Genomic DNA, 25,898 nt, shown 5'->3' with positions numbered 1-25,898 from the left:
GCTGAAAACTCCCAAGATTAGAGAAGAATGGCAGATAAAATTCCATTTTCTCCTGACTTTGAGCCAAGTTAAAAGTCTTATTGGCCAAATGAATATTCTACAGCACCTATGCATGCTAGGTTCTGTGCCTACACTCACTGCAATACTCGAGAGCCCTCTAAGGTGCTACATCTCCATTTTACAGAAGAGGAAACCGAAGTTTCAGAAGAGTACATTTGTCCCATGGTAATTGAAGTAGCTGAGATTTGAACCAGTCTCCAAAACTTGTTTTTCCCAAATACTTATCTGCATCCCCAATTGTTTGTAGTGAAAGGTTACTGACCATTTTCTCTTTAAAAGAGTCTAAGATTGACTCACACTCTTATATCAAGGAATCAGAAGCCTTGAAGTTAGTGTCAGTGCTCCCTGGCTCCAGTGGGACTGTGCTGAACTTCGTTCTTCTGAAGATCTGCCCCGGTCTCCTGTTAGTTCATGTCTCTGTAAAACCAAGACTGAATTCATTCTCTCATCCTGCCTGGGAAGAAGACCTTTACTAATGATATTAGTCTGCATCTGTGGGAACAGCTAGCCTTTGTCCAGAGACCAGATAGCAGAGCAGCTAAGATAACTCCTTTATTTTCTGATTTTAGTTGAAGCTTTATTCTATCACTTAGAAGCATTCTGTGTGTTTTATTTTTGTTGTTGTTGGTTTCTTTTTTTTCACAGTAATTCAATTTATCTAGCCTGGTTTTTCAACTGTAAAGTAGTAAAAATAGTGAGATATAAATACGTGTGTGTATATACACTCACACACACACACACTTATGGTTTTGGGTCTTAAATTCTGTTAGTGTAAAAAAAAAGTGTTTAACACCTAATGAACACCTAACAAATGATAGCTTTCATTGTTTGGTTAATAACTAAACTCTTATTTTCTGGATTACAAAGTATTTTCTCATTTGATTATAAGAGTTACACTTTGAAGTAGGCAGAGCTATTGTTATTATTGTTATCCCCACTGTATAGGTTTAAAAAAACTGAGGTTTAAAGAAGGGAAGTGACTTTCCCAGAACCACATATCCAGAGGTCAGTAGAGTCAGTACGCAAACCCACTTCTGATTCTGCGTGTCCTATGAAGGAAGGACTTGTGTATAAGCCGTTCAGCACCTGCTGCTCTATGGTCAGAATCTACTTACCAAAAGCAACCGTCTAGCAAATTAGGAAGCCTCCTACTACCCCTGCTACCCACTGCAAGATCCTAACCCTGTAGGTTGTTCCATTGAGCATCAGCCTTACAGGTGCCCAAAAGCCTGTTTAAATTGGGCACGGCTATTCTTCCCTTGTACAGGCAGCAGCCTAAGTGCACCATTGCTTCCCTTACGCTAAATTGTGCCTGAGAAGGGCCTTCCCAAGGGGAGACCATGTCTCTGAGAGTGGTAAGGACTGGCAGGGAGTGAATGCACCCCCCAGAATCTAAAGGGAAAGGAGGTACCTAAATCGAGGTGGTGCCTGGTCATTTTTTCTCGTATGTTCTCAGCTCCAGTAGCAGGTGTTGAATAGTAAGCAACACCTCGCAGAGATGAGTTACTCATGCAGTCTGCTTCCCCTCCCTCCATACTACTGTGGGCAGGAGTGAATCGTCCCAGCTTCTCCAGCTCCCACACCAACCTGGAAGTTCTTGACACATTCTCTTTACATACACTTGGCGGCTGACTCACTGACGGGCTATGAGACACTCTTAAAATAAATTTTGCAATAAACAGAGTCTTTGTCTTTCAAGTTTTAATTCGGCAGCATGTCGTAGACATCCTTGGCCACCAACTTCACTTCTGGACAAAGTTCGAGCCATTAGTTCTAGATACTGGTCGCCTTTTTCTCTCAGTTCCTATTCTTCCTGTCACCTTTGCTCCACAAAGATTTGGGGGATCTTCTTAGTTGAAACGAATTGATGATTATTTAGTAATTAAGGTCTCTACCATAGTATCTGGCACACAATAGGTGCTCAGCAAATATTGCTTCTCTTCTTGCTTCCTTTTTTTAATATTAAAATGAGAACAGTGGCAATAGAGAAGGGGAAGGTAAAAAAGAGATTTCACAGGAAATTTTACATTGTATGGGAGAGGAAGGGAATAGACCAAAAATCTGCTATCCATTAAATTAGCACTTGGAACTGTGGGAAAAGGGGGACAGAAAATGATGTCAGGAAAAGGGTTGGAAAAAGGAGCAGTGAGTTGGTGGAGAGAACTGACAGGAACTAGATCAAAAGTTGATGATAGCCGTGCATGGAACTTAGAAAACCATAGTGCCAAGTGCAGAAATGCCATCAACATTTCTAGCTTTTAGATGGGTCTCCATAACAATGCTTCTGATCAGTGACATTCCAGGGTACTAAGGGAAATGTACTGGGTACTCAACAGGTTTCTCTGGGGGAACAGGAGGAAAAGTCATGATTCGAGGAGTAGGACAGACCTGTTCTGACATCCTGGCTGTGCCATTTATCTCAGTGGTCTTGTGTATCTTACCCTTTAAAATTCAGCTTTCTCATCTGTGAAATGAAGGCAATATTAGTATCTACCTCTTAGAAGAAACCCCAATTAAGTGTGGTTTAAGCCAGTCAGGATTATTTTCCTCACGTAACAAGAAATCTGTGAGTGAGTGGTTGTTGGCATTGTTTCAGTGCTGCACAAGGCCAGCAGGAACCCATGCCCTTCCTAACATTCTGCTCTGCCTTCCTCAGTATGCTGCCTTTTCAGCCTCATGTTTAGAGCCTCTGACTGCAAGATGGCTGCTGCAGCTCCAAATAGCGTAGTCATATCGTACCTTATTTTTCCTCTAATATCAGGGAAAAGGCCCTGCTATTCCTCCTCTGCACCCTGCTAGCAAATTTCTTTGTAGGTCTCATTGGCTAAATCTGGGTCACATTTTAATCTCTAGCTGCAAAGGATGCTGAGAAAACCAGCAGAAGATTATCTTAATTGGCTCAAATCATGACCCGTCACCTAGGACCAGTCACATTTACCTCTCTAAGCAAAATTGTCCCAAGGAAGAAGGGGCAATAGATAGTGGATAGACTGTTAATAGGATCTGCCATATTCTTTTTTCCTATTCCCTGATAGGTTTCATGCACTTTTCAACTCCAGTAGTTGCACTTGACCCTCTTGTCTCTGAATGCTTGGCTTATTACTCTGCCTTTCCTCCACACACTCCCTATGTGTTTAGGAGACGTAGATGCTGTGTGTGTGACTGTGCAGAGGTCATTTCTTTTCAGCCTCTGTTTGAGGTCTAGGATTTGGGCAGAAGTCCTGGCGTTTTGTGCAGACCAGCTCCCATGGGGCTGGGTCACCGTGTACTGGTTAAACTTGAACTCTGAGAAGGTTGAGCTGGAGGATATGTGCCTTTGTGGTTGCAGGGGAGCTCTGTGAAACAGTGCCCCCTGGGTGCCCTCCAGAGTGCTTACCAAACAGGCAGCAATAGGTTCTGGGTTTCTCTTTTATGACATGGAACCAGATGCTTCCTTTGCAAAAGAAAAAAGCCTGGTTTTGCAGAGCTTGAGTCAACACGAGTTCAGAGAACAGGAAAATGAGTTGACTGGCCCTGCTGCATGAACTTTGAGGAGAGAACGCAATACAGGTGGTGTTCTCACTGTCCACAAAGTCCTTGCTTGTGAAAATCCCATGCCCAAGAAATTGGCCTTACCGAATATTTCTATACTCTAAATAATGACTGTTCACATGAGGAAAGGATTCAGCACGAGGAATCCTTTTGGACGTAGGCTTTCTCATGGTTTCTAATGAGTCTAAGGCCTTGAAAGTTCCACTGTCACACACACAGTTTCAAGCCCAGAGCTTGCTGTCTAATGTGAGATCCATGGAAGATCTCACGCAAGGTCTCAGTGATTCTTCCTGTCCATTTTTCTCACACTCACCTGCTTACCTTCCTGTTTGTTTATTGAGGACTTAGGCACATTCTTTGATCTGTGCCCTGTCTTTTTGGGATATAGCCTTTCTATTGAGTCTGTTCATTGAATTACATTCCACAGCACACACGTCCCCCAAAATATTTGCATGAGAATTTTTCTTAAGGTCTCACATTGCTTCCTTTACAGCAGAGATGAAATAACTTAGCACTTCTAATTGGCTTTTCACTTTCCAAACGCTTTACACATTTAACTAATGAGTCACATGAGTTTGTGATAAGCCGGATCCCTTGTCTTGGAGCAGGGACACTGGGTTAGGACAGGCTGTCCTGGCCCTGTGTTTCTCACCCTCAACACCCTCCTTCCTCAGAGTCTGAATGTGTTGAGATAATGGGGATGCCACTGGGCACAGTTGTTCTCAGCACAGGGCAACCTCAGACCCTCACAGTGCTGCCTTAATAATGTGGGAAGCACCCTTTGCTGCCCTCCAGGACTGGACTATGCTGCATATCTCCTGTTGCCTTGACTAGTGAAGGGAAACATAAGGCCAGCCCTCATGACATACAGCTTCTGCCCCTCTCAAGCACAGTCTTCCTTCCACTGGTCCCTGGCAGTGTGTCTGTGCATATATGGGGAAGGAGTGGTACTGGGGGGATAGAAGAATAACACAGTAGGTCTAGTAAGGAAACTGACCATAGGAGGGACCTGTGCATCTTGGTACACAGAGAAACCCTGGACTAGGAGTCAAAAAACCTGGATTCCTAGCTCATCTCTCCCACCCGCCAGCTGCATGATTGATCTTAGGGAGGAGAAAGAAGCCAGAATTTATTGAGCACCTACTATGTTCCTGGCACCATACTAAGCTGGAAGGGAGGCTAAAGATGTACATTATTCAATCCCTGCCATACATAGCTCACAGAAAGAAAAGTAAAGAAACTAAGGTGTGATTGATGAAGTAATTGAAATAGGTATAATCCATACAGAAGAGTCAGTAACTAACTCTGGGGAGAAGCATGGAGCTCATGGAAGATATGCCAGAGGAGAAGACAAATGAGTCGTTTTGAAGGAGACAGATACACTTGGTGGGGAGAAAATTCCAGACCAGGCAGGAGGAACAGTGCACGCAAAGGAACAGCAGTGTGTGTCTGAAGAACCCTATTCTGTTTGGTGTGTCTGTCAGTTTACAGTAGACGGCAGAAACATTAGATCAGGGTCTAGTCGTGAATAAATACATACCTTTTTCCAGGGGTAGTAAAGCACTTGGACTTTATTCTGTGGGAGATGGGAAGCAGGTGATGGGCACAGTGGGATCTCTATATGTGAAGAAACCTCTGCCTTGCTTGGTTCAATTTTCCTGAGATACAGGATTTTACGGGCAGTAGTAGCATTGAGACCTGTGGTCATGAGGTACCTTCCTCTTCTGGGCAGCATAATGTAGTGGAAAAAATAGAAGCTTTGGAGGGAGACAGACCTGAGTTTGATCTCAGTATGTGACCTTGGAATAATTTTTAGCCTTTCTGACCCTCAGCTGTCACATCTATAAAATTATAAATGAATGCCTGTATTCCACTTAGAGTTATGTAAAGACTCAGTCTAGTTAGAATGAAAAAGCCCTCAGCACCCTGCCTAGCCAATGTGTGGTGCTGCCTTTTCAGCCCTCAGGAGGGAACCTCTGTGAGCACTGGATGCAGGGTGCTGCTCATTTATCTTTAGGACAAGGGGCCTGTGGCCACAAAGAAGAAACAGAAATGGTAATATGATGAGCACCCCGGAGGTAATCTGGTAATGTTCTCCCTGAGCTGAGTCTCTTCTCACCGCATCCTCCCGTGTCCATTTTCCATAAGTTGTGCCATTAATTCTCTCATTACCCAGTGGAATGGTATTTATTTATTAAGATCATACTTAGCATACTCCCAAGGAGCAAGTTAAAGTTCAACTAACGTCGCCAGTTTCGTGTTGTAAGGATAAATACACTGAGGAATCCATACGGAGAGCTTCTGTGTGTCTTATAATTTCATATTAAAAAAACGATTAAATTTTATACTGGCTAAGGGAGGGAAGGAAAAAAAAATCCCAGTGCAAAAACAAGTTCTGAACCTAGGAGCACAGTTTCTGAATGTTTATTTTGTCAGATACACAGCTGACATGATTAGTTCTAATGGGGTGGTGATCCTCATTGAATTGCAGATTGGTATGAGTGACTGAAATACCGCAGGGACTTAAATAAGTGGTGCATATGGTATTACTTAGGCTGCATCCTTTAGCCAAGGTGAAGGCTTCGTTTTCTGTCCATTCCTAACATACACACACACACACACACACACCTGCTACATATGCGTCCATCTAGTCCAGAAGCTCCACACTGAACATTAATTACCTGTCTAGAGTTAGGCTGGCTGGCCTTTACTTCCTTCCCTTTGCCCTGTGTTACCTGAGTGCACCCCCAAGCCCCCACACTCTCCAGTGTAGATAATGGTGTATCAGATTAGTCTGCCTTGTTGCTGCGTCAAGACCCAGATCAATTTATTGACTCTGCCAGAGTGGCTGGTACAGTAATTGTTACAAGAGAAGAATAGAAAGTGAGAACGTGTACACATGAAAAATAAAAATGACGTTTTGTTCTCTCCTGCCTCCTCCCCCGCCTTGTTTTTCCTCATAGATCTTTATGTGTTTACACAGCAGAGAGCACTTTACTTAAGTTAATCAGCTCCTTCTACATTATTAATTGTGACAGGGTGCCATATGACAGGATGAGTATTATGGGAAACATTGATCTCACTCTGATGGTGTGGACCTGAGCAGGTTTGGTATTCCTCTCCCTATCTCGCTGCTTTGGGGTCCCATCAAATCACATTTCCCTGATTGACAACACGGAATGCCTCCCATCAATACGATTGATTTTGTGAAAAGGACAAGGAACATTTTTCAACTGGAGAGAGATGAATTGTGGTTATGGGAAAGAGAACATCTCAGAAATCTTTCAAGTTAGAAGCCTAAATTGGGAACTAAGGTGTTATTGTCATCCCAAACACAAGCGTAATTTGTATTCCCTGAAAAATGATATTAGGAGAAACTTATTACAAGTGAAAAATAGACTTAGTGGAGGCCAGCAGTGAACCTGAGGACATAATGGCTGTTTTTAAAAGGCCACCTGCTAATTTTTTGTGAGGAATTTTTGGTTAAGTGCACATCTTTGAAAGACATTTCATTAAAGTTCAACTTTCATGGCTTATACCTGTAGACCCTAACATAAATCCTGTGTGAACGGACAAAACTGAGTGGGTGTCATTTGTGACCTGGAAATAAAAGGTCAACCATTGAATTTATAGCTTTTTTAGTGAAAAGAACATAAAGATTCCTGCCAACTGGAGTCAATCCATATTTTAATGTTTCCTAGTTAAGATTATAAAATCAAGGGATTAGGATCGTGCTGCTCAGTGAAGGTCAAAAATTAAATGTGATGGGCTAAGTGTCATTCCCATGGGGCAGAAGTTAATATTTCAAAAACCTTTTCTACCACTGGCAGTCAAGAAATGAATTGTCCATGATCATTAACCAAGTTAAGGGGAATCCCACTATCATTACTAAATTTAATGATGATTATTATACTAATCAACTATATTATTAAATTACTCTGCTGTTCTGTAATGTCCCCAAACAGTAATAGTGAATTGATTGCTACCAAATAATTCTCATATACAGTTGAGAACAAGTTGAGATGGAGGATCATGGATGAAGGCCTTCTTTTGAAGAAAGAAGTTGTGGCTGTTTTATGGATAACAGTGATAACGTAGAACGTTCTTTTAAGATGAAGAATGAGTGGCACTACAGACCTGTTATTAAGTATAATTCATTAGTACATGTTTTTTAAGTACAAAAAAAGAACATGTATTTCTCTTTATTGTGTTTTTTTTTTTCTCTTTAAGATTTTTGTATCCTCCTCCCCACCTTTTTTTTTTTTTCTTTTCTTTTCTTTGGGAAAAAGAACGTCTGTTTTGCCAGATTCCTTTTTCCACAAATTTTTTGAGCTCTGAATACTGTCTACTTTGGATTTTTATGAAGAGGGAAGAAAGGATATTTAAATGTCTTTATATGATGACTCAGACACATGTGCCCTGTACCATTTTCAAATCCATTTTAAGATGCCAGTATTTTTCAAAGTTTTAGAAATTTCCTTAAAGCTGGTAATTTCCTTAAAGATTATCTACTCCAGACTCCCATCATTTTTCAGATACAACTTTAAGAATATTTTGGAATAAAGTTCATATCATTTTAATAAAGTAGCACCTCCAAATAAGAGGGGCCAAAGCCTGGGGAACTGAAACAACTTGCAAGGCCCCAAAGCTAATCAGAGACAGAGCAGGACTGAAATGCAGGGACCTGCTATGAGTGAAGGAAGGGACTAGTGGTTTAATATGTGGCTTAGAAAATGGGTGCATGGTTTCCATTTTACAAAGGTGTTTTATAAAAGCCCAATATCATTAGACTGACTCAAACGCATTGGAATTCCAACGGAACAAATGCATGTAATTCAGAAGTTCACTTTGCAGCATTTACTTTAATAGACTGCCATGCAGGTGGGTGGGTGTGTGTGTGTGTGTCTGTGTGTGTGTCTGTGTAACCTGTGCTTCCGTCTATGCTCCTGGACAGCTTTTTGTTGCATATTTTCCTGTCTTCTGATCTTCACAGTGCAGACAAAGGTCAAAATTCTCATCTACCTTCACAGGCAAATACTTTAAAGTGCTTCTACATGAGGCAGGTTGTAGGGAGGACCTTTGATTTAAAGTTCAGCATTTACATTTGTAATTTTGACTAATTTCTGTGCTAGCATTAATTAAATTGAAATTATTTAATTAGAATAAAACTAAAATTGATCATTAGGATTAATTTAACCTGATAGGCTTTGTGTGCCTTTCTAGACAAATATTATGAAATATAGTGATAATGAAGCAGTGAGAGGTATAATTTCACATCTTATAATGATTTTAGTATCCACCAGTTCTCTCTGATATCTGGATAGTGCTGAATATTGCTCTTTGTTACATCATTGCCATTTAGCTAGGGCCACGCTGTATCTCTTATTTGGCCTCTTCCCAAACATTTTTTTCCTGTCTTGAAGTCTAAAGATGTACCAAACTCCCTTCACACCACCCCCCTGTTAACGTCATTGTTCCCTTTCCCCCACCCCCACCGTCTTCCAGGAAGGCGATTTGCTTGGCTCATCCCTTGGGTCTTGCATTGCAGTGACCTTTGTAAGCCAAGAACTGCTGGATGAAACTCCTTATGGAATTCGCTAATGCTCCTCAGCCCTGGGGTCAATACTGTCAAATCTGGACTGTCCCCTCACACCCCTTCCTGGCTGCTTGCTTTGAGTCAGAAGCAGGCACAGAATGAAGCCCCGATGAGGGATGCCAGGCGCTGAGTAGGTAACTCTAAGGGAGTACAGGAGAGAAGCATTGCTCCTTCCCGTGCTAGATTCGTTTCCAGGAAATAGTTTCCCCTCTTCATCCCACACCTTCCACATAGTTTGATCAAGCAAGCATGCTTCCAAAGTTGGTGCCCTCTGTTTCTTAAAGAAAATTATAGGTGAATGAAACTACTATTTTACCAGAAGAGTCAGCATAAATGAAATGAGATTAGATCTGAATCTACCTACCCACACATGAACAAGTATAAAACACTTTGAACTATCAACTGTTAAATCAACTATCAAATTATTTTGTCTTCAAAACCATTAGGATCCACATGAATAAATTAAATCCTCAGGAAAATCTGCAAACCATTTTAAGTTTCATATTTCTGCCATTCACCATTTTATCGGAGTTGCTTAAAAAAAAAAAGTAACATTAGCAGTTATGTTTAATAGGCTTCCTATAGCAGTCCTTATTGGCAGGGGTCCAAAGGACAGTGGAAAATGAACCAAAGTTTGATAGATATTTATGAAAAAGAAAGAAGAAAAAATACACAAAAGAAAGAACACATGATTTTCAGTCATTTGGAGTTGACTGACCAATGAGAAATTCTCTCTTATGCAAATTATCTTCTTTCTGGAAATCAGCCAATCAGTCCTGGCTAAAGGCTGAGAAACTCTTAGAGTTGTAAGCCCCAATTCCACCCAATCACTGTAACTAAACTGCTGCTCCCAAAGAAACCAGTTTTATCATTCATTTCTGCAGAACGTCATCTAAATGGATTCCGCTTTCATTCATGTCCTTATCCAGTAAGAGGAAGCTTCTGATTTTTGCAGCAGAGGGTTTTATTTAGAAGCATATTCACATTTAATTTGGTTTTAGAAAACCCTTAATGCTTTTTAGTATTGAGCTAGGTTGAGTTCAGGGGATTGAGAAAAAAAGACTAAAAGCTTTGCATATAGCTAGCATGCTCGTGCTATTATTGAACTTATGCAAGAAAAGTGACAGCTCAATATTGCACTAGGTTAAGAAAAGGCCATGATCTAGCACATGAAGATGAGGTTTCTGTCTTCCCCAAGACTGAGAGGAATCCCCTTCCCCCACCCCAACAACTCCAAAAATAAAAAAGCATCAGTTACAGTCCTGTTAGGAGAAAAAAACACATATATTAGTTCATTTCATCCTTACAAGCACCATGCTAGCAAGGTGTCTTCATCCCTTCTTAGCAGAGGTGCAAACTGAGATCCAGATTCACCACACACTCCTAGTCCATCCACCCCCAGCCATGCAATTGCTTCTCTGAACCCCACCACCCCCACAGCAGTGCTTACTCTTGAACTATTTATCTGACTCATCACATGCCACTCTGCAGGGATACAGCTGCTGAATCTGGGTACTGGGAATGCCACAACCTGCAGTTTTGCCGGGTATGCTCACCTACTAGGAAAGGACTGCTCCAGTGTGAAAAGATGCTATAAAGTAACTCTTGAGCATTGCCCTGAGGTTACAGTTACTATTAGCATCATTGATTTATTACTGCTGTACCCACTTTCTTGCTATTATAGATAAACTCCGATTCAGAGAGAAGTTGAGAAGCAGAGTCCTTGGTGCTCTTTCTCCTGTGCCCTTTGCATTTCTGCCCGTGAAGATGATGGCTACTTTCTCTGAACTCCTTGACCCTTGCTTAGCAACAAGATTGAGTCTTAATTTCAATAAGCCAGGAAATCAGCTCTCTCCAGATTGGTTCCCTGTGGGCATCTGAGAACCCCCTTCAACTCTTCCTGCTTCTAAATGAAAAATAGCCATTTCTTCCTCGCTGATGCACCTTTATTGGCTGGAAAATCCCTGAGATCTTTTTGACCTCAAAAACCTCTTAGGTTTAGGATCTCTTTTGGGCCGGGTACATTTCTCTTCATAACTTAATCTTCAAGGCAGAAAAACCATTTAAGCAAACCCTAGTTTTAATATTTGAAGAGAATCAACTTGCATTGACCATTTCTACAGAAAGCCGAAAATCATTGCACAGAAATTTTAAGTCATGGCCATGAGATTCTAGAATCTACATCTAGAAGCCATTTTCAACTATAATGTTAACTAGAATGCTTTTAGGGAAAATTAAGAAGCTACAGTTCTCCTAGCCCCTGCCCTGCCTTTCTCTCTGTCTTTCTTTGCCTCTGGAGTAGACCTGAGGAAATTTTTAATACCAACGAGAACTTGGTGCTGTGTAGCCTCTGAGTCTGAAATGCCTGAGAAAGCAGTCCAGATTCCAACTGTAAAACATTCCTTCACCAAGCCTTGGAAACTAACATACAGAGGCCGGCAGAGTTCAGAGGGAGCACATGTAAATGAGGCTCCGTTATAAACTCCTGAGGAGTGTTTTATTTAGTTTAAACCTGAACTTGAACTTGTAAACGTGTTCCTTGAGAACAATACAGAAAGGTTGATGCAGTAGAACAGGAAGTCATATTTTAGCTCAGACATTTTACTCCTTTAAAAGAAGGAAAATATCTTAAAGTATTTCTTAATTGAACTGTCTTCTAGAATAGCACAAATTGGCATGTCTGCAAGATTTTTGGGATTGCAGAATCAGAATGGAAGTGTATATGTATATATATCATTTGAACATATATCACCATTCTTGCAAAATAAACAATAGAATTTCCTATCCATATGGTGATTTAACAAGAGGATATTTAAAGAGCCTGTCCACATATAACAGTCCTGCCATCTGTAATTGATTTTATTAATTGATAATAAAGTGACAGTAGAGGTGTGGGACCGTTTCAAACTAGCACTGTGTGTGTGTATTCAGAGTTTGTTCCTAAATCTCAGTTGCTGGTAGAGCACTACCAAGTGGAATTTATCCGAAAACAAAGTGAGAATGATTTTGTACGCATGTTCAATTTTATAAAACACATTCTTGAATCAGTCTTCAATAATCTTTGCTTGCGAGATCTCCATCTCAGAAGTCACTACTAAAAAGGTAAAAAATAAATTGTCTGTGTTAGAATGATATTACCTCTGTCCAAGAAGCATAGATCCCTGACAGGGAAGCCAAGTAGCTCTGCCAATCATGTATGCTATGTACATGTCCAGGTTGTTGGTAAGGCCCTTCACGGAGACTGTCAATGCTATAGGATCTTCACCTTGCACAAATCCCAACTGCAGCCCCATCAAGAAGCCTCCCCCTCATATCCCCTGGAAATATTTGGGAGGAATCTAATTGTTTGTAGCAATGAATATTGCTTAGTTGTAAATTTAATCTACAAATTTAGAAGGAAATAAATCTGAACATAAAAAGCATTTGCTGTTTCAGCATTAAAAAAAAAATACTGTCATTTGAAACTGCAAACTCTCCCATGTGGGTTTGTTTTGCAAGTCACGTCTTAACAAAGACAAGTTTTGTTGCCATAAAACCCTAAATCCTACCACATCCTCAGAAGGAGGAGAAAAGTATTGTTCACTGGTTCCGGGTTTGGGCTTTTAGGATAACACAGAGCTATGACTGCGCACAGGGAAATTGTTCGGTATTTATCCAGAATTGTTGGTTCAGATGAAACCCTGACACACACACACCTCCCATCTAGATTATATCAGTGCCTCACTTAATTATGCTCCTTACATTTTAGGCCAGTGTCTGAAAGTCGTTTTGTGTTTTTAACTTTATTTTTTCCCTCAAATGCTGTGATAACTAGTATCCTGAGGCCTGTTTTGCAGAAAAGTTAAAGGTGGACCCCTGACTCCCTACAAACTAGGATTTGGATCTCTGACTCCATGATCTGACTTTTTCCATAGCCAAGCTCATTCTGACCTCAGTTAAAGATAGGAACAGTTTTACCTCTCCCAATATCCCATCTACCCTGTGAACGATTAAAAAAAAAATGATTCCTGGCACCAGTGATATCTAAAAGCAGGTGTTCCTAGAAGGTAAAGAAAGGCATAGCAACAGGATCTTGTAGTATCCTTAGAGAGGTCTGGTGAAGTTCAGGCCCCTCAGCAAGCCAGTGACTGAACTGGGACTTGAACCAGGCCACCAGACCCACAGTCCAGTGCTCAGTGACATCTCACTGTACTCTCACTATCTTTTCTCATGAATCTGAAAACGAAGATGCCACAGTTTCCTTTGCATTCTCTCCAAATGCTGCCTGTATGTCTTGTTTCTTTGGCTCACAACAGAAGCCTTCCAGGGGTTGTAGTTTGCAGCTCAAGGCCTTCTTCACTTCCTCTTAATCCTTAGGGACTGTTGGTCTGCACGGCCTGGGAGAGAGTAGGGGTCTGTCATGATTCCTGCACAGGGATTAAACACAGGTGGAGAGGGAGGGAGACACTAACTTGAGGGGTGGGAGGAGATAGAGAATGGAACTAGAAAGACCAGGAACAGTGGACAGGGGAGAATTAAAGAGGTAAGGAGCAGACCCATGCCAGGGCTTGAGCGTGGAAGTGCCTGCTGGGGTGGAGAAGTCCAAAGGTGGCAGATGCTATCCAGTGTCTGAAGGGCTTCTGGGCTGGAAAGGTTGGTTTGGGAATTCATTTCTGGCAAAAGGCCAGATCTTCTGGCATACTATTGCAGGGTGTATCTGGGAGAATTTTTGAAATAGCTGGACTTTTTACTTCAATGTTATTTTCGCTCTTACTGGACTTTATCTTCCTGCACAATCCACACTGAGGTCTCCGTGATTGATTGGCTCTCACCTGAGTCATGTTTGGGAAGAGCAAGAGCGAAGAGGCACAGAGTAGAATGATTATTACAATGTGGCCACGCTCTGCTGAGCTCCAGCCTCCACTCCCACGCCTCTCTTTTTAAACAAGAAAGGTTACCACCCTGGGCCACCATTGGGCCAACCCCAAGTGTGACTGTCTGCACTTGTTAGACAACAGGCATTTAATTAAAATTGGAATCCGATGTGTAGAAAACGTACATTTTTTCATTTCATAGCTCCCCAGGAAGTCATATTCCCTTCCTTCCCCACTCTCCTCAACTCTCGCCCTGCCAAAAAATTAAAAAAAAAAAAAAATTGTGAAGGAAAAGATTATTTTAATGTGAAAATCAAAAATTACAAAGGGCTAGGCTGCTTCTTTATTTTTCGCCTTTGGGGGAGACATTAGCCAATCATAAAGCCTGTATTGTGTCTTCAGACCAGGAGCCAGCTTTTTTATGGCTAACTTCCCATATGGAAAAGGGTTTGTCCCATTTCAGGGCATTAAAATACAGCCTTTAATGAATTTGTAACTTAAATCTTTTATCTTGCTCTTATGCGATGGAAAGTGTGGCCTGTCTTCTGACATTTGTTGGACTTTGTGGAATCAATAAATACAAAGAAACAGATAATAAACATGAGGCCCGAGTTGAAAAATAAAGCCGCGAAACCCCGTCGCCACTGCATTTTCCGCAGCAGAGCCATCCACTGCACTGTCTGGGCTCCACCCAGAAAATCCGGCAGTGCCATCTTGACCAAATAGATAGGAACTCTGGACAATTTCATCGGGTCATTGTCCCCTTAATCTCCACGCTGCACCTCAGATCTCAAGCAGCTTCCGTGGCGCGGGCTCAATTTAATGGATAGAATCTATTTTTCATGAAAAAGCAGGAAATAAGCTGTCTCTTTCATAAAAAGATTTACAAAATGTAATCATTGTTGAAATATTCCCTTTGAACTACCGTGTCCACGGGGGTCTCCGGCTCCCAGAGTCGTGCTTCATTAGAACCCCGTCATAAGCGGCTCCAGAAGGGCAGGTACGCTGGTGGTGCCCGGCTTTGATGTCTTGAATGAATGAAAGAAAAGCACAATAAAAAAGAGCTGTTGATCAAGCATAAAATACTCTTTAAGCTGACAGAATAGCAGCGTTAACACACCCTAAGCTGCTTTTAGTTTTTCCCTTTTTTCCTCACATTTTCCTGTGCTTTGTGTACAGTGGGGGTTTGTATTTTATAAGAAGTCTCTGATCTATGTAGTATGCCATTCGCTAACAAAAACCAAAATAGGATTGTTTCTGTCCCACTTGGTTGCCTGACTACTCCCTCCCTTCCTCCCCTTTTCTCCTCACCCCCAACCTCCAAGGCGTGCAGTTTAGCCTTGCAAGGCAAGGGCCCAAATGCCTTTCATAAACTTGAGCCAATTCCTTTTGTGTTGTTGGTTTCGCCGCTCTGATTTTAATATCGCAATTAAAGACAGATTTTTATTTTCTCAAGAACTTTCTCTTGCAACTGGGGAAATGGAATTGACGCAGCTGCTACTTTTAACTAAGAAATTATATCATTAAATAAGAGAAAGCCGCCTTGTAGAGCGATTTGCTTTCCCGGGGACTTTAGGTCTCACGTGGACTCTAAGGCCCCAGAAACCTTTTACAGTGAGAGAACCCAGCTACCCCTGGCTTTCTGGTTTTCTGTAGTAGCCCCTAGCCAGGCATTTAATCCCCACAAAAACTGATAAAGTTGTTACCTCCATTTCATGGAGTCTAAAACTGAGACCCAGTGATGCTAACTTGCCTAAGATTATCTAACTAGCTCATAATGGTGCCAGGATTTTTGTCATTCGGACCCCAGAGTCCTGGCTCTTACGGCTATGCACGCAGCTCTCTAGTAAGATCTTGGAGCAAATGCAGGTGGGCCAGAGTGCAATTTTTAATCCAGCAGTCTTTGATTCCATGAGGTAAAAGGTTACGTGATGAAAAATGGAAAGGAAGGGAGACCAAAATAAAAATGTACTTGGTGGTAAGAGAGACACTAGGGCAAGCTGGAATCTCGTGAAAGATTCAGACTTTGGATGAACAGTCAGAATAATTGGATTGTGTATGCACTCTCAAGGTTTGGAGGTACTGGATGGCTTATTGGGTAAAAAGATTAGTGTTTTCCCGTCTTGAGGTTTGAACCAAAACGGAGGTCTTGGCTGGGAGCAGCACAGTCATTCTCCAGGGATTGGTGGTTTGGACAACTCCTCTGAGCTTGTAGTAAGTAGGCAGCAGTCCATGTTACAAAACTATTGCACATGCTACTGACGCAGTTGGCTGCAATTGGCCCCGCTGCAACAACTCTCCCATCGGAACTGCCTGGAGTGGCTTGTGGAGACTTGTGTCCCTCGAGGGAGAGTGTCTGTCATTTGGGGAGACATGGTCATGTGGCATGAGCATGCTAGAAGTCATCCATCCAGATGCTTTGCTTTGCCCTCACTGGGGTGACTGACACCAGGCTTTGGGAACCTCGGATACAGCTTGTTCTTATTTATTTAACAGTATTTATTACATGCCTACCCTGGCATCCCTTAGATAGCCAGCTTGCCTGGGGTGAAAACAGGTAATTAAAGTTTAGCAACTGTGACAGAGGAGAATCCTGAGGGTAAAGGCCCCAAGAAAGACCCCTCTGAAGAAGGGACATCTAATCTTAGAACCCAAGGACTAGCAAGCATTAGCAAAGCCACAGAGAGGGACAGCCTGTGCCCAGGCCTGGCAGGGAGAAAGCATTTGGCTTTGGGGGATCTGGAAGAAGTTTAAGGCAACACAAGTGTTGAGGACAAGTGGTGAAAAGATAAGGCCACAAAGGTGCCCGGGGCCAATCCCAGCCGATTACGGTTTTGATAGTTTTCTGTACAATAAACAAGTCTTGGTTCGGAGTTACTGAAAACAGACTTTCTTTAATTAAGAAAATAAAATCAGGCAAGAAAAATGATTACAGAGATCAAAGCCCAAGGCTGGCAGTACCAGTAACTAACACCTGTGTACAGCATGACACCCTTTTCAGAAGAAACCAGTGTAAATCACTGCTGCCTCTCATGAATACAGACTGGTCCTCACAAGACTCTGAGGGTGGGAGTGGGGAGGGATAGCACTAGGAGATATACCTAATGCTAAATGACGAGTTAATGGGTGCAGCACACCAGCATGGCACATGTATACATATGTAACTAACCTGCACATTGTACACATGTACCCTAAAACTTAAAGTATAATAATAATAAAATTTAAAAAAATCATGTTAAGTGAAAGAAGATAGTCACCAAGGATGGCTGTATGATTCCACTTGTAAGAAATGTACAGAACAGGCAAATTTATAAAGACAGAAGCTAGACAGATGATTACCCAAGGCTGGGGAAATGGGGAGATTTAGAAACCCTGAGTACAGAATTTATTTTAGAGATCATAAAGAGTGTTTTAAAATTGATTGTGATGATCGCTGTACAACTCTGTAAATATGCTAAAAATAAACTGTATTTTATAAGTGGGTTAAAAAATTAAAAATAAAGTAAAAATAAAAATAAGATTATAACCTAGTGCTAATTTAGGTTATAATTCTGAACCCCTACACAAAACCTCAACTAAGTTGTACTATCTTTGTTATTTCATATATCTCTCAATATTGTTGAGTATGCTTGTTTGTAATAAACTAAAAAGTCCAAGGTAAAAAAAAAAAAAAAAGACTCTGAGGGTCGCAGGACAGGGACTGGCTTGCTTGAAGTCACACTGCTGGTCAGTGGGAAAAGTGACACCAATCCTGAGTCCTTTGGACACTGGATACTGGGCATCCGTTCATTGCCAGAAGTTTATAAAATCCTATTGGGAGAAAAGCAGGCTATCTGGTATCATGAAGGGTCTAGAATCTAGCCCCTGCTTCCTGATAGACAAGAAAGCCCTTCAGGGCAGGGACTATATTTTACTCATTATATCCCCAGAGCCAGCATACATAGCACCTAGCACATAGAAGGCCCTTAGTGCTTGTTGGATGAGTGAATAAATGCTCCCAAATGGTTTATGCGAATGTGAGAAACTCAAAGTCCACTGAGAGGCCTCATCCATTTCCATCATATTGAGATGGGCAGAAGAGACTACCGGGCTTTTGGCTGATTTGCCAAGGACAACTCATTTGGGCTAAACAGTAGGCTTTAGTCCATCCACACAAGTGCGGGAAGCCAAAAATGACCCACTGGAATAGTGTGAAGTAGTAGTGCAAAGCTAGCACCTCCCCAAGAGAGAATGCACAACAGTGACAGCAGCTCCTGGAGTCTTGGCTTATTGGTTGGCTGAGTCCTCTTTGGGGGCTGATGAGGAGCTGGGGCTGCAGGTTGCGGGGAGGCCAGCCTGTGTTTGCACATTTCCGTTTTATGTGTGTGAATGTCCTCAAATAACCCACCTTCCCTGCAGAAGAAAGCCAAGTGTCACACCCAGTTCTGGATTCCACATTAACAACCTCCTTCCGCAGTGTTAAACTTTGCCCTTGTTGAGGCCTTTTGTTTAAGTTTTTAATCTGAAAAACAGATTCTGCTGCATCACAGTCCACTCTGCCCTCTGCCCCTGCCACCCCAGCACTCTCTGCTCCTTTTAGGGGTTAAAGTAAAATATAAAATACAAAAAATGTTTCTCAGACATTTTTCTTTTTCCTCTAGAATGTGCATCCTGTCCTCTTAGTAAAAAGAGAATGTAAAAAGCCTTTTAAAAAGTTGTTGCACACATTAGAGCATTTGTTGTTAACGCAGGGGTTGAGGCCATGGCCCGCATCAGCTGTGTCTTCAGCAGCCCCATGACCACATATTGGAAGATGGCCCCTGTGTTCTGATTGCTCTCTGTGAGGCGTAAGAAATGGAAGAGATTGGCACTGTCAGAGGTACCTTCTGCCATTTCAGCCTTCCTGTTTAGGATGCAGTCGGATAGATATTGTTTATGGTTCATAAAACCTGACTACTGTGAGTATTCCAGAATCCCAGCGGAATGGGATTCGAACTTTCATGGAGCTGTAAATTAACGGGCGGCAAGTGTGATAAAACTCCTTAGAGAACTGTGAGGGGAAAAAAGTCGCGCTGCAATGGTTAAATGAAATTTTATAAGCACATTCAGTGTGGAGCTGTTTTGCATTACATGAGTTGAATACCTTAGAGACGCCACATCTGCAGGCACTTTATTAAATCCTTAGTCAGCACTTTTCCAACCTGATGAGATTACTTCTTCATTTGACTGGAGAAAAGGAAAGCTGAGCTTTTGTCCTGGACTGCAGATTTCTTTTGATGTTTCACCTTGAGCATTGAAAGAGGACAGTCACCCCCCTTCCCTCCCCACTCCCGCTCAGCACATCCCAAACTCTAGACATTGTGAATGTTACCGACTAATTTTACGTAACTGGAGCCTTGGTGGCAGTGTGGATTTATGGACCTCCACAACAACTATAGCTGAAAGTTCCTGAGGAAAAAATAGATCAAAGCTCTGTGTTTACTTCCTTAATGTAAATGTATCAAGATAACATCATCCTATATTGCATTGTAATAATGCCACTCACTGCACATAGGGAGGGAGATTCCTTTGTAGTCCATTTGGATACAGTAGGGTAGATTAAGGGGCTATAAAGTACGAAGGCAGAAAGCATATGAAACCTAAGCTTATGTCACTAAATGTCTGAGGATGGTTTTTGTTTAATGTGTCAACATTTTCCCAGTGACTTGCTGCTCAACCCCAACAATCGAATAAGCTCAGATTTCTTTTATGTTTTTCCTGTATGACCCAAGAAGAAAATATGCAGAATCATTCCTCAATTAATGTTCTAAAACTTGTACTGCTTGCATAATAGAAATTATAAGAATATATCACAAGAGAAAAGTAGGCTTTTACAAACATTATATTGTCCATCTGGTGTTACTAGCAGCTCATGGAAGTTTCTAGGAATTGATTGGCTTACACATGTGTGACTGTCACACTCATCCCAATGGGATTATGAGTGTCTTTAACTACAAACTGATTAGGAGAAAATTCAGGGAGATGTATGAATTATTATTATTATTATTATTATTAGAACTGTCTATCTGCCATCCCTGCAAATAAAAGATTTAATCAGAGACTTCAAAAAAAAAATTCCCTGTGTGGTTCCCCTAACCAACTTCCTATTCTGGAAAACCTTGGTCAAGTAGCTGGGTTAATTGTCATGAAGATTAGTGTGATGTTGAAATAAGTACTAATGGTCAAATTATAGGAGTGAACAAGTTTAAGAATAGGTTTTGGTTTGGGCCTGAAAGGGTTAATTAAGGTTTTTTCACGGGTTATTAAAGACCCCCAACCTCTGCCTTCAGGAGCCATATTGACACCCCACCACAGGGCAGCTCAGCCCCTCTATTGACATGTTGCTGGTCACAGCACAATAGCCTTCTGTGTCTGCAAATCATTGCTAAAATCATCTCAAGGAAAAAAAAAGTTTGAAAGCTTTAACGTTAGACAAAAGCCCAAGAGTTGCAGCGCACAGCTCAAAAACCCGGAGTCAGCAACTTCTATTGATTAAAAACTAACCTTTAAAGTAACTCTGAGAGTGTGTGGTTAGCATTTAAATTTAAACATGTCATGAGTTGATTTGTGTTACTGAATACCAACTCAGAAGGAGTAACATTCACATCGCATTTTTTTTTTCTAATTCCCTTAAGCAGCTAAAGTATTTCATGAAATGTCAATAGGGCAAAAAAGAAAAAGAGGAGGGGGGCTGATGCTGGGCCTTGTAGTTTTCTTTCCCATGCAAATATCCACCCCCCAAAAGAAAAGTGTGGAGAGTGAAACACAATAATTAGTCCTTTGTCTAACTTTCCCAAGTGCCAGAGAAAGACAGATTAATTAAATATACAACAGTGTTGGTTTTTGGAGTGGGGGTCTTGCTTGCTGTGTAGGTCATAAATTAGGCAGAATAAATACTTCAATGTGTTTGCAGTGGGCCTGCTACGTCAGAACCACTGGAAGGTTGGTAGGAGGAGAGCAGAGGGTTTCTTGCTAATGATAGTCACGTCTGGGTCTGTCTGGTTGCTCTTAGCAACCAGACATGATGTAACACCAGGATGAACTTGAACTTGGGGGACTTGAAAAGAGAACAATAGACCAGAGCAATCAATAAAGCCTATTTCAGTGAAGGATTACAGAGCTGCTCTGGGGTAACCTTGTCGGCAAGGCACATACTGAATAGTAAGATGTGTGAAGAAACTTTTTTTTTTTTTTTTTTTTTTTGCTTTGCTTTTTAAGAGAAGTGCAGAGGCACTGCAGATTTTTGTAGTGCCCTGAGGTCTCGTCCAGAAACTGTGGTGTGGAGAACTGCTCCCCCTGCTGACTCACTGGGTGCCAGGCCTTTGCTTCAAGAACTACCTTAGTGTCGGATTGAAGAAGTCTGGAATTTCACAACCAACTTAGAAAGTGTGAAAACAGAAATAGTAAGCATTATTCCCCACACCCAAAGTTTGAGCCTGTTTTGTAGAAGAGAGGAAGCGGCTCTAACGTGGATCAGAGTCAGCTGTTAGGTAGAGGCCTACTAGAAACACAGTTTGGGGCTCGCTTTCTCTTTCCTTTCTCTCCCCCTCTTCTTTCTTTTGTCCAGCTAGATTTAGGCCATGTGTATTTGCCAGGCTGATTTCCTTTCGGGACACAAGAGGCTTTATTGTGTTCCTCAAAGCATGTGGTCAAAGAATAACATCTAAAAGTCTACAGGATGAGTAGTTTTTCGGTCTGGGCTTAAGTTTTTTAAACTCCTCTGGAAATCAAAGGTGGCTTGTGTGACTAGGAAATCTTATACCAAACTCCATGTAGCTATCACTTAGCCATTCATCCCTGGGGACCAAACGAGTCCTTACTTTACCTAATTGAATCCCTTCCACAGGGATGATCCTTCACCTGCCTGAAGCAACCCAATTAGAGTCCTTTCTAATACCGTCAACTTAAAGAATTCAGAAGCATTGGCTTTTGTTAGGCCTTGGTAATTTTTCTGTAAATAATGATAAATGTAGTGAAGTTTTCAGGGTATCTCTAGAGAAAAGTCAGCGAAAGCCACATACTTTTTTATTTCACTGGAGAAACTAACTCTGATGTTAGTCCATAATTGCTCATTCAGTCTAGCTAACAGAAAAAGAGATGCCAGCAGATAAAGTGATATATGACCAGACAATTGCTCAAAGCTAATCACCTAAGGATTTATGAAAGGAAAAGGTAACCAGTAACTGGGCCCGGCAGGCACACAGAAGGCTCTAAATAAATGCTGCATGGACGCAAGCATGAATGAAGGGTATGCAGTGGCCTCATTTTTCCTTTGGACAATGTGGTACTTAATAGAGTAAAATCTTGATCCTACTTAGTTATTATGTCTCATCTTTGAAAATACCATCTTAGATATATTGGGCTGAAAGGAGCATCTTCCCTCATAAAATCCTACATATATAAGGAAGGAAAAATACTGTGACTTGCTCAAAATCACCCAGGAAGACTGGGTCCAGCACTTTTTCCACCTTACCTCCACTTACTCTTGTGTCGCTATTGACCATCTGGGCCTGTTAGGAGAGTGTCACAATCATGGCTTTAGTGCCTGCACCTCATTTGAAAGGAGATGTTGAAAATCATCACAGTAGCCATTCATTGCCACATGAAACTCCTCCCTTCACCCATTCTCCATTCATTCAACTCTTCTTCATTAAGAACGTTCTGTATTCCAGGCACTGGGCTAGGCACTGAGGATTGAATGATAAACAAGATGGTCAAGTTTCCTGCCCTCCTATAATGGCCCCCATCGGTTAACAAAACGCTTATTTGTATTTCAAGTGAACAGAAATACCTCATTCTGTAAGACACGCTCAGAATGTTGGAAAACCCCAACGAAGACAATGAATTATAATTTCAGAAGAGTAAGATCAGTTTCAGTGTCACAGGATTTATTATTGTCTGTCATGCCTTTACTTTTCCCAGCAAATCCCTCCCACATCCCTAACGTAGATCCTGATTTCATGATTGAAAAGGCAGCTTCTAAAACACACTTTTTTACAAATTGTGCTTTTAATTGTATTTCTTCCTTTTGTCTTCCAGTCCTGGTACCTGGGATAAAAGTTGCAGCGTCCCACCATCCACCAGACAGACCACCTGACCCCTTCTCAACTCTGTAACACGGACGCAACCTCAACCCAGCGCAGTTACAACTTCACTGTCAGTGGAAGGGGAGAAAAACCGATTCAAATCAACTTGTACATGGAAACAGCAAGCATTATGGTCAAACAGCAAAGGCCATAACCTTTTGGGATTTTTTTAAAAAAAAATACTTTAGGGACTGTTGTAATTTCTCATATGGTGCTGGAAATGGTTGGGCTTTGTAACATTTGAAGTGTTTCCATGGTAGCGTGAGCATTAGGTGACGTGGCTAGCGGAGGACTACCCTTGCTCACTGACTTCCTGTTGTAACACACTTTCCTTACGGAGCCTGGCTGTTTCACAGTATTTCATGAATTTACCCACACAGGTGTGATCCTCCTTGAGCATTGAGGAGGCACATGGAGAACTAAATCTTTTGTAGTAGCTGAGATCTGCAATATATAACTTACGGGACAGTCAAAGGGCAATGTTTTTCTGTAACATATTGGAAAAAGAAAATGCAGTTATATTCCTTTTTTATTTGTTCCTTTAGTTTGTTTTGGTTCAGCAGTCAGCAGTTAAGTATATAACATGGCCCGCAAGGACAATGAATCCACTCACATTGCAGAACAATTCCGAAAATGGCAAACTACTACTACTGTTCAGTTTTTTAAAAGTTTTGAAATGCTGCACTTACATTAAAAAAAACAACAACAACATTTTTTCAACAATTTCAACAATGACACAAAAATTCACATGGAAATGGGGAAGATGGTCTGTTTTGACAGAAACTGACAGGAATCAATCAAAACAATCGAATTTTGAATTGAGTAAAGTGCAATTTCATTGGATAGCTAAATATCTTTGTAAGATAGAGATTGTTGAAAATTCTATTTTTGTTTTTCAAGTCCTTTCACCCCAGGACTCTAAATTATTGGGGTAAAAAACAGCCTTGCAAGAAAAAGGGGAGCTATTTTTGCTTTTTATGTTTTTTATTGTTAAACTTGTATCCCTTTAAAAACTGAAGGAAATTAAAAAAAAAAAACAAAAAAACAAATCTAATGGTGCTTTTACCACAATATGTTAACTACATTAAATGCTAATTAATTATTTTCTGTTATCAAAGCACATGACTAAAATGAAATCATGGTATCTGTTAATTTTATAAGCTAGAAGTCACTATAATGGATTATGCCAATTCTAAAAAATTTTACACCTATCTGGCATCATAGGATTTATCAGTTATCACACACCTCATTGTACCAGAGATTGTCCAGAAGTTTTAAAGACCTTTGCATCCCTGAACTGGGCTATGGGAAATAATAATAGTAATAATAATAATAATAATGATAATGAAACCAATACTGACACAAATGCTGGTGCCCATTCAGATCAAGGGTACTTGTTAGGGAAAAAAAAAAGTTTGCACCCCCAAATGTCCTGTATCTTATGAAAAAAAAAACAAAAACAAAAAAAAAAAAACAAAAAAACCACAGAAACAAAAACAAAAAAAAGTGCAAGTGATTTTTCTACCAGACAGCGAAGCACCCCTTTGCTTCCCATGCGACTTCAAGAAGGTTTCCTATACTATACATATATATACGTTCTGGTTGGCAAGCCCTGCTGATCAGAGAAAGTCTCTGCATGTTCTAGTGTTAGTAACTAATTTTTATATAGTTAATGTAGGATAAAGTAGAGTGCATTAAGACACAATATTGTAATCCCTACTCTAGGCACTTGCCTTTAAACTATGTTTTTCAGCCCTTCAGAAGGGTTCTACTACTGTCCTATACAATCAAGTAACTGAAATTCTTGGGAAGACACTTTGCTCCTCATCTTTCCCCCCGAAACAATGTTGTTTTGTTTTGTTTTTTTTCCTTAATTTGCACGAAAACAAAAATTCCATATCAATGTGCCTTGCCCTGGATAGCGATTATTTGTGGAATTGTTGCACATGCTCCTCTATTGAAAGGGGTTTTTCCCTAGTCAAGCATTTGGAGACACTTTTTGTAAATGTGACTTTTATGTCAGCCATCGTCAGTTTCAACATCTAGAACTAAATAGAAAGCTAGTTGTTCCGCAGATAGGAGTAGTCTTTATTGTCCTGTACGGTCGGTGGCAGTGCTATTCTGAGATCTGTAGATGCTTAGAATATCAGTATTTTGGATGTTGCTGCATTTTACAATTTATTTGGAGTCTTCCTTTATTTTCCCCCAGATATATGAAAATATGCAATACCTGCTTATATCATGTAGAAAAGCTTAGCAATTATTAATTTTTCTTTTATTTTTTTTTATTTGACCAAAGTCGGTGCTGCACTTGACGCAGTGTGTTTTAGGTGTTTGTCTTTGTACTTTTTTGTGATTTTTGAATGCACGTGCGCAGGAAGGGCTCCTCTTAGAGAAGCAGTCAAACTGTGAAGCACTAAGCTGACCCTGCTTCAAGCAATTTTGTTTTTACAACTGTTCCTTTCACAAGCAAGCCTTAAAAAAAAAAAAGACAACTTCCTTTTTCTTCAGCTCCCACACCCCATTTTTCTTAGCAGACTGCAGTCAATCCACATTCAATAAAAAGTATATAATGCCCATTTTTATATGCACGTTTTTAAACTTCCAAGTTCTGAAAATTGTTTACTGGTTATCTCTATTTAAGGAAAAAAAAATAAAATAAAACATTTTGGATTTTCATATGTGTCTGATAAGTGGTTGAATAGTCGTTTGGCGCTGTTGTATGGTGTGATTGTCAGTGTATGGTGTCACTTC

The 25,898-nt window shown here is 40.9% G+C and overlaps 1 protein-coding gene across 1 annotated transcript in view; it reads left to right on the top strand.

Moving 5' to 3' along the window:
- Positions 1 to 24,167, top strand: part of NFIA (nuclear factor I A) — a gene marked incomplete at its 5' end in the record, with an annotated part of 375,871 nt that extends 351,704 nt beyond the window's left edge. Inside the window, 1 exon segment of the mRNA NM_001133303.1 lies at positions 23,098 to 24,167. Within this exon segment, the coding sequence (NP_001126775.1) occupies positions 23,098 to 23,174 (77 nt within the window). The 3' untranslated portion in view covers positions 23,175 to 24,167.
- Positions 24,168 to 25,898: the final 1,731 nt, after the last annotated feature.

The sequence above is a fragment of the Pongo abelii genome, chromosome 1 (assembly GCF_028885655.2).
Source record: "Pongo abelii isolate AG06213 chromosome 1, NHGRI_mPonAbe1-v2.0_pri, whole genome shotgun sequence".
Classification (NCBI taxonomy): domain Eukaryota; kingdom Metazoa; phylum Chordata; class Mammalia; order Primates; family Hominidae; genus Pongo; species Pongo abelii.
The sequence above is the reverse complement of the archived record's forward strand: the minus strand, read 5'-3'. Positions and strand labels throughout refer to the sequence as shown.